The sequence below is a fragment of the Solanum dulcamara genome, chromosome 8 (assembly GCF_947179165.1).
Source record: "Solanum dulcamara chromosome 8, daSolDulc1.2, whole genome shotgun sequence".
Lineage (NCBI taxonomy): Eukaryota > Viridiplantae > Streptophyta > Magnoliopsida > Solanales > Solanaceae > Solanum > Solanum dulcamara.
The window spans coordinates 71,696,023-71,708,761 of record NC_077244.1 but is presented as its reverse complement, the minus strand read 5'-3'; the positions used below and the strand labels follow the sequence as shown (position 1 = coordinate 71,708,761).

General features: G+C 35.9%; 1 protein-coding gene across 1 annotated transcript; it reads right to left on the bottom strand.

The window, feature by feature from the left end:
* Positions 1–2,206: 2,206 nt before the first annotated feature.
* Positions 2,207–11,724, bottom strand: LOC129900819 (uncharacterized). Its single transcript, XM_055975884.1, has 15 exons — positions 8,658–11,724; positions 8,454–8,582; positions 8,133–8,324; positions 7,998–8,050; positions 7,540–7,882; positions 7,298–7,367; positions 7,007–7,183; positions 5,731–5,844; positions 5,187–5,374; positions 4,835–5,050; positions 4,475–4,750; positions 4,155–4,302; positions 3,901–4,034; positions 3,128–3,214; positions 2,207–3,050 (listed from the first exon to the last, which is right to left on the bottom strand). Exons 1-15 carry the CDS (start codon positions 11,358–11,360, stop codon positions 2,964–2,966), a joined length of 4,917 nt encoding a protein of 1,638 aa, XP_055831859.1. The 5' UTR covers positions 11,361–11,724; the 3' UTR covers positions 2,207–2,963.
* Positions 11,725–12,739: the final 1,015 nt, after the last annotated feature.

The window sequence follows — 12,739 nt, the reverse complement described above, 5'->3', positions numbered from 1 at the left end:
TGTAATTTTCACCAACAATGAACTATTGGTAAAACAGTAAAAAATAATAATCAGATTGTCAACAGCTCATGCAAGTTTTAGTAAAGCAAAGTTTACTCAAACACACAATATATATATATATATATATATATATATATATATATATATATATATATATATATATATATATATATAATGGAGTAATATATTTAAGGAGTTTGGCAAAAGAGGAAGTTTCATCGTTAGACACACTAACGGAGTCAGGATTTGCACTAAAGAGAAGTAGACGCACAAGAAGAGGAAGGACGTTCAACATTTACTATATATACATAAAAAATAATTTTAACTATATATAAACAATATAATTTTTCGTGGAAGGTTTTTTCCGAACCCCCTTGGCCCAATGCCACTACCAAAGGGCTTGATAGCTCAGTTATTTGAACTGAAAATGCGTTTTACTTTTTTTTTTTGTACTTTCCTAAACAAAGGAATGAAACTTTTGTATTAATTAGAATTAATTTTGCAAATAAAGTGCGCGTGAAAATAATCACAACCTTTGTAAAAAAAAAAATAATGCCTTCGAGTTAAAGAAATAAATTGTAGACTTTTTATTCTCCGTGTCTCAAATTATCAGTTGTGTTCTTTTCTTATATATTCCTTAAGAAAACATGGGGTTGATTAGTTTATCCTTATTTATATCTTAAGATATAATCTTTCTTCATTAAATATTTACTTTATTAAAGTGTTTGTAGTCTTCAAAAATAATTACTTACTCTATTCCATATTAACTGAATTTGTGAGGCAATACATACTTATTAATAAAAAAAGTTTAGAACATAAATTGAACATCACTTTCCGCTTTTACCCTTTGAGTAATTGTCAAGCTATTCTTGAAAATAGAAATAATTCAAAGTAAAATCATATGACAATTAACTAGAAAACTTATCACCTAGAAAATGTAAATGAAGGGAAAGAATGGATTAAAAATTCAAAAAATTATCTTGAACTTTGAATATTTCGCTTATTTTGAACTATGAAAAAAGCCTCCAAAATTCAATAAATATGAGAAATAGGGAGTATTACTAAGGATAAAATGAGAAAAAAATAATTAATGTGATGTTGTTTGACTTAGCACAAAGCTTAAGAAAAAAAGACTCTTAAAATTTATGATCTAAAATAACTTATTAAATGTTTATATGACTATAAATCATCTCATTAAAAGTAAAAAAATAGACATTTTAAAATTCAATTATTATTAGATATAAAAATGTGTCATTCTTTTTAGACGGAACAAAAAAGAAGAATGTCTGAGAACCGAACCGGAGTAGGAATATTTGCCCCTTATTTCATTTATTTTCTTCTATATAATATAACCAATTTCTAATCCAACTAAAATCCCGACACGATGGAAAAACAAAGCCGAACCAAATCCAAATTGTTTAATGGTTTAAGACTGAATATTTTAATTTAAATCTCATATAATTTTAAGATTTTACATGATTAGACAACTAGAACCAAAATAACGGTTCGCTTGAATAGGGAAAACTAAAAAAAATGGGGAATTAACAACTCTTGGCCACCTACAAATTGAATAGAAGAAAACGGCTTTCACATAATTCTAAATGAAACCTCTTATAAAAAGATCATAAAACTAAAAAATACTAAATTATAAGAAGCTTAAAAAACCAATTCCCCCATAAGTAAATACAATATGATTTACAAAAGTAACAAAGATAATTATCAGAAAAAGTTGCAAAGCATTAAAGAAAATACAATCAAAATACACAGCAATAAATTACCACATCCAAATGTATTATATTGCATCGTATCTTATTATATTATTTTAATGAATAAAGTGTTTGGATAGATTGTATCGTTTTCTGTCGCTACATAATGTCACACATCCATAATTTGAATTATAAAATATAAGAAAAATAGGGCACGAGGTAGAGCTACTATAAAAAGGTAGGGTAAAAAATAAAATATAATTACTAACTAATAAATAAAGACAAAATAAGAAGAAAATATTAAAATAACAATGCGATCACACATTACCTAACGATAGATTTAAACGATACAATACAATAACATTTAAATAACAATCAAAAAAAATATTGTATTTTATCTAACCATACAATACAACGGTTAACAATCGTCCAACCAAGGTGTAAGGGGAAAAAAAAACACCAGAGCCCTAGAAATAGGCGCAAGTTACAAGTCAAACGGCTTTTCTGCTTGACGAGCAAATATAGTCTTCCCTTTCATTAAATATTGTAGACATCCGTAATACAAAGTTCCCATAACTTCTGGGCACTCAAAATTCTTTCCTCCAAGAAGAAACAACAAAATGAATATAGAGTATAGAAGACTTTCTATTGACTGCATCACTAAGAGACTACAGACCAATTGCCAATCTATACAGACTTGCTTACATTGAAAGTGAAAGATAAGATGATTCATTACCTGTGTACAGAAGCAATATCTCAAAAATAAAACATCTACATGTTCCTCATGACAACGAAACTGGTGGCAACTACTACTTTCTTCAACCACGCCACCTTATTTGTAAGGATTCCAAAATTTTCAGATGACGCAAAACTTTGACTTCACCAATGCTTACCAAGTATCAACAGCAACCATAACTTACATTTTTCTTTCCAGTCCTCTGATAACTTCCACCATAATACACAAATTTGAAGTAGTTCTCTTGCTAGCAGGCCAATTACTCCTATTTTCTCTTCATCTCGTCGACAAATTTCTGATGGTATAGTACAGTTTCTTACACAATTTTGTAACTTCACAGATCATCAGTGCACAAATATCGTCACTGCACTTGGCGATTGAATGGAAAACAACTGTAGTACATCTTCATTCCAGTTTAGGGGGGTATATTTTCTAAGCTGAAATAGATTACAGCTTCAAAGAAACCAACGTTGATCCAGATCATCTTTTGACTATTAGAGAGGTACCATTTGCTGGCTGGACTAGTTTACAGCTTCGAAGAAAAGGACCTGCGGTTGCAAATGCCCTCTCTCACACATAACGAGAACATCATCCCAGCCACCAATTACCTGAATATAAAATATCCATAATAACAAAATCTTATATAAAAGATAACAAGGAAAAATAGAAAGAACCAGAATATTACCTTTACGGTTTTGTCATCATACATGATCCACTGTCCACGATCATGACTGTAGGCAAAACAGTGATAATGCTGTCCATAGTAACAAACCTGAAAGAAATGTCGAGCCACAAAATTATCCATCTTTAGACACATTTCACATCAGAATTAAATAGACACTTGTTAAAATACAGACTGAACTTGGTTCGACATCCAAAAGTACTACAAAGTGATTCTTATATTCAACTTAACAATAAGTTTTAAAAAAAAAACAGAACAAGCTCAAACATATTCATGATTAATAGAGAAAAATCTGCACATGGGAACAAAAAGAGAAAGCTATATTATTTGAGATATGTTTTTGACCCAAGCTCTGGCCGGAAAACAGTATATGTTGTTGACACAAACAAGGAAATACCGAAAAATGGGAATAAACCTGTGCTGACCAAATAGTCGCATTTACTCATCAATCATGAAAATATGGCTGTGTATAAAAAAGGACATAATATCACAAGTACTAATTTCATGAAAGATGAAAGAAAGTAATCCTCAATTAGTTGAAACCGTTAAAAAAAGAATGAACCAGCTGGCACGTACTATTTTTAGAAGCAAAAACCAATTGGCATGGTTCTAGGAATATATATAACATTGATAAGGAACATGTGAGATTTCTCAAAATAGGAGCAGGAATTATCTGAAATATGAATGGATTTGCATATTCAGTGTCAGTGACTTGATTATATTTTCTCTCGAGCTAGTTAAGGGATTACCACAGATAAAAGAAAAAGAAACATTACCACAGAAGTTAAGCAATGCTTGTTTTTCGGATCAAGACCGCGATAAAGGACACCGATGTCCACTTCAGTAGATAAAGCTGATAATGTCCCTTTTATGTCATCTACATCCTCACAAGTATTCTGCCAACCTAAAACTGCAGGAATGAAGAAACAAGTCACATTAGAAACAAATAGATTCTCTTAAAAAATTTACATTACCCATTGGCAAAAAAAAAAATAGAGAAGAGGGAAGGGGGAACATCAGAACTAGTTACCCGTTGTGAAAATATGTGGTGGAGCAGAGAGAATGTGATGAATATAGTTAAGTTTCTCACATCCACCAACCTCAGGATCGCAAGCCAACTGATGGTTCATCTCAACAAGATTCAGAAGCTCGTCAAACGAGCTTTCTGGACACATAACCTGAAAGGAAAAGCGAATACTCTGTAAAATGGTTCCCCCACTCCTCACGATAATGATAAAGAAAATTGCTCATTATCCAAACAATGTCTCTTGTTGAACTTGAAAAGATAAATTTACTGATTGGAAACTAAAGTGCCATCTCAAAATTGCCTCAAAGAACAGCAGAACATGCCTTCATTGTTCGGAGAGCGCTGGCATTAATATTATGAAAGAACGATGTGTACTTCAGATGTCTAGACTCCAATCCACAATTATAGCAGTTCATCCGTTCAAAAATATCCATCCCGAAAAGAGAATGCACAGTACAAGCACTACTTGAGCAATCCCAAGAGCCCATACAGCTGCTATCTGCAGATTCAGCATCTGAACCACCTAAAGTTGATGTAAATGATCGATGTAGGCAATCGAATATTACACCCAGTACTTCAGAAGCATCATTCATTTGAGCCTGTAAGTCAATATCTCGTTAATTGAATTCAAAGAAGCTGAGTCCTAGTAAAATATGAAGCACTCGATAGAGTTTCGCATTTACCTCCTGAAAGAAATTACTATCGGGGTAAAGGTTGCTGAGAGCAATTCTCAGAGAAGTAGGAGCAATAGCCTCTCTCTGCATCTCAGTTGAAGCCGTGTTCAAAGCAGTGAATATGTCATATAAAGCACATACCACACATGGATCACCCACATGATCATGTTCTGATGATGATCTTCGCAAAAAATCATCTCGAAATTGTCTTAGATGCCACAATGACTAAAATGTAGCAAGAAAACAAGAAAAATCAGAGAATGCACTTGAAAATTGAAATAGAAGAAAATTGGGAGCACGATAAACAAAGATAATTTTTCTATTATAAAAAAACGGATTAGCACTTGTAAACATTGCTAACCTGTATAATGACATTTAGAAAGCAATTGTATTCTCCAACTTCATTCTTTAGCCCAGTGCCATATACATCATCCATTTCTTTGACATTTCCAAAACTAATTTCATTACCCAAATCCCCTGTTTCAGAGATCATCCTCTGAGCCCCTGAACTTGCCATCAAGGGAAATTTCTGATGTGCATGGAATGCATCTGACATAAAAAGAGAGAATGAGGACAGACGTCACTTGAACAATCAGGACATGGAAAATATAAAGCAGTTAATTCTTCAAGCCAAGTTGAAGAACAAAAGTTGGCACCAGTTTTCAAGCTATAGCACGTCACTTTCCTTCAGAAACCATTAGAAAGGGTCTTAATTGACAGAAGATGGGAGAAACAGAGGGTTGATAAGTAGTGTTCTGATCATCAGGCTTGAGCAGTGAACTATATACAGATAGAGAACAACCTAGACTACTAATTCCCCAAAATATAAAGAAAACCCTAGGTTAAACAAACATTAAAACTATCTTGGGAACTTGTTCCCAGAAATGAAAGATAAATAAACATACCAAGACTTTGGCGTACAGCTCTCTTAAGGTCAGCTTGGAACCTTTCTTCATCATCCTCTTCCACATGTAGCTGTCTCAATGTCTTCGTTCCACTATCTCTGGTACCATTATTTTCTGGGGTTGAAATCAAATGGTAGTGAATTTAGTTCACTTCAACAGAAGCAGAGTGTAGAACAGTTTGTAGTTAAAATTTCAAGAAAAAATATTTGAAGAGCACCAATTTACACCCACCAGCTTGTTTTTTAAAAAACATGTCTACAGAGGATTGAGGGGGAGATCAAAAAGGGATAGGATCTCAATTTGGCCCAAAACTGAGTGCAACTCCTAAAGTTTCTTTTATAGAAAGTGACTCCACCAATTTTGTTCATAGAGTTGGTACTAAATTGTACTCTCACTGTTTAGCTACAGCATAACACACCAGCTTGAGTATGACGAAGTAATGCCACAATTACTATATCACTTATCTGAACCAAGATGACTTGCTACTTTAAAGTTTAACCAATGAAGAAATGGAAAGAGATGATTGAGTTAACCAATCACTGTTACTAACACAAAATTAGCTTGGGCATAGATTTGTTTGTTTCAAAGATTCAAATACAGGATGTGGTCTAACTTTAGAAGTGACAGTTTATAAGAACAAAATCGACCCAAAAGTACCCATACTAAAAGCCATCATAACATTTAAACCTAGTAATCTATCTTTGATCAATTGAATAAATGAACTCTTTGTTTCAATATTTAAAAGAAATGTTGTGTTTTAGTCATTGGGTTAACAAAACAACCCTCCTCCTTTCTCCGGGCTTGGGACCGGCTGTGTTATAGAGAAGACACTAACTACGACACAGGCGGAGTTATCACATGAATGTCATTCCTCAACAATCCCGAAGCTTTTACCAACGTTAGGCACTGACATTGATCCCATGTTCACCTTGCATATTTAGCAAACTACTGAACACCAAATGATAAAGAATCAAGAATGAATTTGAACTATAAAACAAACACTTCCTAAGAACAGTTAATCACGGGTTACATAACAGTCATCCACCATGTAAGAAATACCCTCCAACATGAAACTGTTCATTTTTTCTAAAACGAGGAAATGCCCTGTGATTTCTAACACTACCAACTTTCCTTTACAAGTAAAAATAAGACCAACTAGCATAAAATGCAAAAGCATCAACCACCCAATCAAGTTAGAGAAGCAAAGGAGAAGTCATCATTCAGAAAAGCAGAAGCAGCCAAATATATAAAAGTTAAGCAAACAACTGCAGCTCACCATGTGAAGAATCCAGAGCTTTTGATTCACTAATTTCAGTATTTTCCCTTTCAAAAGAACCAGGTTGATAATTCCCCTCACTAAGTTTAGACAAATCTTTCTGGCGCCTGCCTTTTCTTCCAGATCGCTTATCAGATATCAATATACCATCCTCTGGAGTTCCTTTGTTTGACAATCCTGAACAAGAGAAAAAATGATAGCATGTTCAGATGACATCATCCTAACCCTGGAACATTTGGTACAGATTATTTGGGAAGCATAAATTATTCCTGTAACAATCAAGGTAAATACCATCTCTTTGTGACATTTTTTCCGGAAAGTTCTTTGAAAGACCTTCTAAACTGTTTAATAGTACATTGTTCTGCATCAAGGAAAGTCACATGTTACAATCACTTCATAAGGCCAACAAAATTTTAGCAGCATCCTCGAAAATAACACCAAGGCATTTTAAGGCCTTAGTTTTAACTTCTAACGATATAAGAAATCCAGAATTTAAAACTTTCTAACAGAAAAAAGCCAATCAGAGTATTAACCTTCTCACTACTCTTCCATTGCTCTTTGATTTTCTGATCAATATCACAACCCTTCAAGTAAGTATCATGATTCATTTTTTGATATGGGTAAGAGTCGGGATTTGTAGCTGCATCCATATTCTCTTGAATTGTTCTTGCAGTTTTCTTATGTTGCTCAGCCAGATGTTTCAGCTTAGCCTCATTCTCAATTCTTCTTTGATACTCCAAAGTTTCTTCAAGCTTCCTTTCCTCGGCTTCAAGTTCAATCATACGTTTGTACTCCTCTTCCTGTAGATCTAAGGAATTACCAGTTTGAGGAATTTCACTCTCTTGATCATCTCCATCATGAGCAAGTGGAGAGGAGCTGCACCAAAACATACACTTGGAAATATTAAAGGCCGTAAATGATTTGCTCAGATGCATAACTAGAGAGTATGTAAATGGAGAAATATGCTGTTAGGAACTAGGAAGAGACATACACATGATCCACAGTCTCAAGGTGAAGCACATGCAATTCATTACCACTGTTAGGCTGCACAGGTAAGAGGAAACATCACCCAGCAATACACGTAAACAACTGCTTCAGAAATAAAAATCAGACCCACAGCTCAAACCTTTGAATCCTTTGCTTTTCGATACTCTTGTTTCTTTTTCTTGTCCTTTGTCTTTTCATGGGCATGCTTAGACTTCTCATTTCCCCCACTTGAACTCTTCTCGGAATCACGAGCAAGTTCAGCCAGAAAAGCTTCCCTTGCAGCATCAGATTTCTCAGTAGCATCCTTCTCGGCCAGGTCCTCCAAGTGTGCCTAAGAATAAGAAAAAGCAATCATTCTAATCATACGAAGAATGAGAAAGGCGAAACGACAAGAAGATAGGAGGACAAATAGCAGTAAAAGAATCTAAGAGCAACATAGGTACATCACAACAGCAGATACCCGCAGAAATGATTTCAATAGAGGCACTAAAATCCGACGGTAATCTTGGGCAGAAGCAGGCTCAAGCTTCGATTCCAACTGCTGCATCCCGGTAACCACCCGCATGATTCGTGCATCAATTTTGCTAAGCTGCGTCCATGAAATTGTAAGATCAAACAACGCAGAAAAAAGAAAAAGAACATTAGACTAAACTGATCAACCAACCTCAATGGAGATATGTTCCTTCTGTCTCTGTATTGCAACTTCCACACTAGAGTCCACCTGATGAAGGTAGTCCTTCGGTCTCCAATCATCCTCTTCGCCAGACTCCAAGTCACAAAATTGAGATGTTCCACCACCGTAAGTTTCGTCAAATCCGAATTGATTTACATTGAGAGATTCTGCTTCCTTCAGAACATTTGATATAGCATCCAACTCAGGCCTATTGCTGATACTTGTAGTGTCGTTGTCACTATCTATGAGTTCTTCTCGTCGCTTTCTCAAGACAGAATCGTATCTTTGTCGGACAAATTCCGTTTCATGTTCTCTTTTTTTACCCTCTTCTAAGCAAAGATCTTCCACTGCCTGCAGTGCTTCCTCGTAACTTAGGTGCTCACATTTTCTCTCACACAAACCCTGGAGGTCGTAATACTCCTTCTCAAGCAATCGGAGAATTTCCATACCTTGTTGACCTTTCTCTTCTCTTTCACGCATCCATGATGCCAAAGCTGCAACACTTGATGGACCAGTGAATAACCAGGACAATAATGTGTCTGGGTCAATTAAGACTCCATCTTGATACTGATTACCAGACAAAATTGCTGCATTTCTGTCATTAGAAACTGCATCAGGATATGAGCTGGGAGAAAGATTGCGCTGCAGGAAATGCTGATCAAACAGCAAACACGAGCTGTCCTCACTGAAAACTATTTTCTCTAGGTTGTCAATTCCATGACATCCATTGCTTGTTTCATCCACAGCACCAATTTTCTCAGGATACCTCCCTAAGCCACAAGAATGAGAAAGTTCTTGCAAGTATTTTAGTACCTTTTTCAGTTCTTCGGGACCCAAAAAGCATATGCACAGAGGGCTTTGATCAATATTGTAATTAAGAAGTTGAGAGCCAAAAGGAAGACCCTGAAGCTCTTCCACCACATAATGCATAACCTTGCTGAGGTGAGTTGAAGCAAGATATTTATTTTTAATAAGAGCCTCAAAAACAGCACGGATTCTTTCAAGAAGCTTTGCTCGCTCAAGGTCATCAGACAGTGGCAAGTCTTCAGGAAGTACACAAATCTTTGGACCACCATCTTCATCACAATCCATATCGTCAATATCTGAGATCTTATCATTTTTTCTGCTCTCAACCATATTTCCATCGAGTCGATCCCCTACTCTCTTCCTTCTGGGGGACGAGTCCCATTCGTCTTCATGGCAGAAAGCCTCCAAATAGCCATCCTTAGGCCCCTCCCCATCATCTCTTCCATAGGACTCATCTAGAAAACCATGGACTTGAGATCTTGATTGCTTATCAAGCATTTCCACTGCCGCGCTAATATCTAATGGTTTCCAAGAACAGTTCAGAAGCATCTCAGCCCACTCATTCTCAACATTTTGAGGCAAAACTGACTGCATTTTAGGCAGCAAAGCTCCCATGTGATCATGCACAACATGATGAACGTGTGATTGAGAATCAGCAAAATTTTCATTGCACCGACAACATCTCCAGAACTTCCATGTTTTATGGGTTTCGGCAAATGGAAGAGCATCAGATAGTACTTCAATAGCCAAACGATCCTTAGAAATACTAAAATGTGTCTTAAGATCTGAAATTCTAATTCTAAGCAATTCTTTCTTCACATCCAAACTTATGGAATTCCAATATGACTGCACCCAATTCCGTCTCTCCGTGGAAGAAGCATTCTTCTTTGCATTTCCACTCTTCCTCCTATCACCTGCTCTCTGACCCGATCCTGCTGTTGAATCCAAACCTTTATCTCCATCATTCTGTGATTTGACAGTTTCTGACTTCTGTTGCAACAGCCTAGCAGCAGCTACCCTAACCTCAATCTCCTTTCTCCTCTCTTCAGGTGTCTTAGTTGCCTTCTTAATTTCATTTGGCCTTCTTCCCTGAACCAATCTCAATTCCATTGGGTCCTCAGATACCCTCCTAATTGGAATTAACCTGAATTTCTCCTCCCCGGTACCTATATTCTTCATCCAAGTAGAAATGGAAGCAAAATTCGACTTCTGAATCAAGTTGTGAAGCTCACCATGTATATGAGATATTCGAGCTTCAGGTGAGGAGATCTTCTGTTGACTCTCATCCTGTAAGCTCTCTTTCGCGGGATCAATGGGGTTTTCAATTGCCAATGCTCTTTCACACTCCTGCACAACTTCTTCATACTCCTTCCCGTCATTTGCAGCTTCATACAACAGATTAGCATAGAAATGTGAAAACTCAATTGAGTAGGGAGACAGTGACACTGCTTTCCTAGCACTCTCAATTGCATTCCTCAGATGTCTCTGCTTCGTATTAGGATCATCAATAATAGAGGCCACCTTCACACAAACTGTGCCCTGGACGCGGTGAATCAGTGCAGAATGAGGGGAATTCTCATGCTTAGTAGACAAGTCCTTCATCAACCTTAGGGCTTTCGTATGGTTGCCACGCCTCAGTGAGGTTAGGGCACGCTCGCATTCAAGCTTAATTGAAGCATAAGAAGCTGACGACGATGAACTATTGTTCTCGAAATCAATTACCGCTAGAGCATCGTTTCTACTCAAGGATCCATTCGTAATTGAAGGAATCGTTGAAACTAGCTTTAGGTCAGCATCAATCGACGGCGGTGACCCGTCTTCGGAGACCGCCGCCGGTGAACTTGAGGGTTTGGAGCGAGGAGCGACGGTTCGCTTCTTGTGCCCCATCAAAATTTCGCCTACGTCGATTTAATCGAAGGCATATACAACCTATTCCATATCCATATACAAAATCTAGCAATTGCACAGATTAATTATCTAACTATACTTATATCGATACACAGCAGATAGAGATACTTACCGGCGAAGAAAGCAACGTCGGAATCGGAACTAACAATCGATTGGGGAGTATAAATTAAATATACGTATAGGTAACTACGTATGGATAGTGTCACTCTCGCGTGAGGGGGGGGGGGTATATAGAGGTTGAAGATATGCGGGGGGTGAGTAGGTGGGAAGGCGATGTTTGGGAAGATATGTACTATTACTGAGCTTTGGGGCTTTTTGGGGAGGGAAATGGACTTTAGTGGGGGAAAAAGGGACAAAATGCTGGGGTGGCAATTTTTAGGACATTTTTATATTTTTTGGACTTGTAATTATTACTATCATTTGTTTTGAGATTTTGTTACCTAGCCTTAAAATCAGGATTCATTCAATTCATTTAGGTTTTGGATGAATGAATGATTAGTTTATTTTTGTTGACTCTAACTTATTTTGATTTATTTAAAATTTGATTATATGTAAATCAGATTGATCAATGATAAACTTTTATAAATAATTTTAAAAGTATATGTTTTTAAAAAAAAATTAATTTAATATGTTGTATATAGTTGTAATATAATAGGGGTGATTTATTAGGTAAAAAAAATAAGGAAAAAAGGGTAAATATACTTTTCAACTTTGTAATTTAAAGTAGATGTAGAGCCAATTTGGATTGACTTATAAGCTGCTTATAAGATGTTTTCAGCTTTTTTGAGTCTTTGACTAGCCAACTTAAAATCATTTTGTGTTTAAAATAAGCTCCAATAAATAATTAGATTTGTTTAGATGGATTCATTTTAAGTAGTTTATAAATTGAAAATCGTTTATCAGTAAAAAAAAATAAGTTGGGTTGCACCTAATTAATTTTTTTATTTATTTATAAACAGTTTTCAACTAATATGTTGTTTAAAATAAATCCATCCAAACAAATCTAATAATTTATTGGAACTTGTTTTAAACACAAAATGACTTTAAGTTGGCTAGCCAAAAACTCAAAAAAAACTGAAAACATCTTATAAGCAGCTTATAAGTCAATTGCACCTAATTATTATTTTTTTTATTTTTTTTAAGCATACCAGGAGCGACAGGATTAGAAATGAGGCTATTCGGGATAAGGTAGAAGTGGCCTCAGTGGAAGACAAGATGCGGGAAATGCGACTTAGGTGGTTTGGGCATGTGAAGAGGAGAGACACAGATGCCCCAGTGAGGAAGTGTGAGAGGTTGGTCATGGATGGCTTCAGAAGAGGTATGGGTAGGCCGAAGAAATATTGGGGAGAGGTGATTAG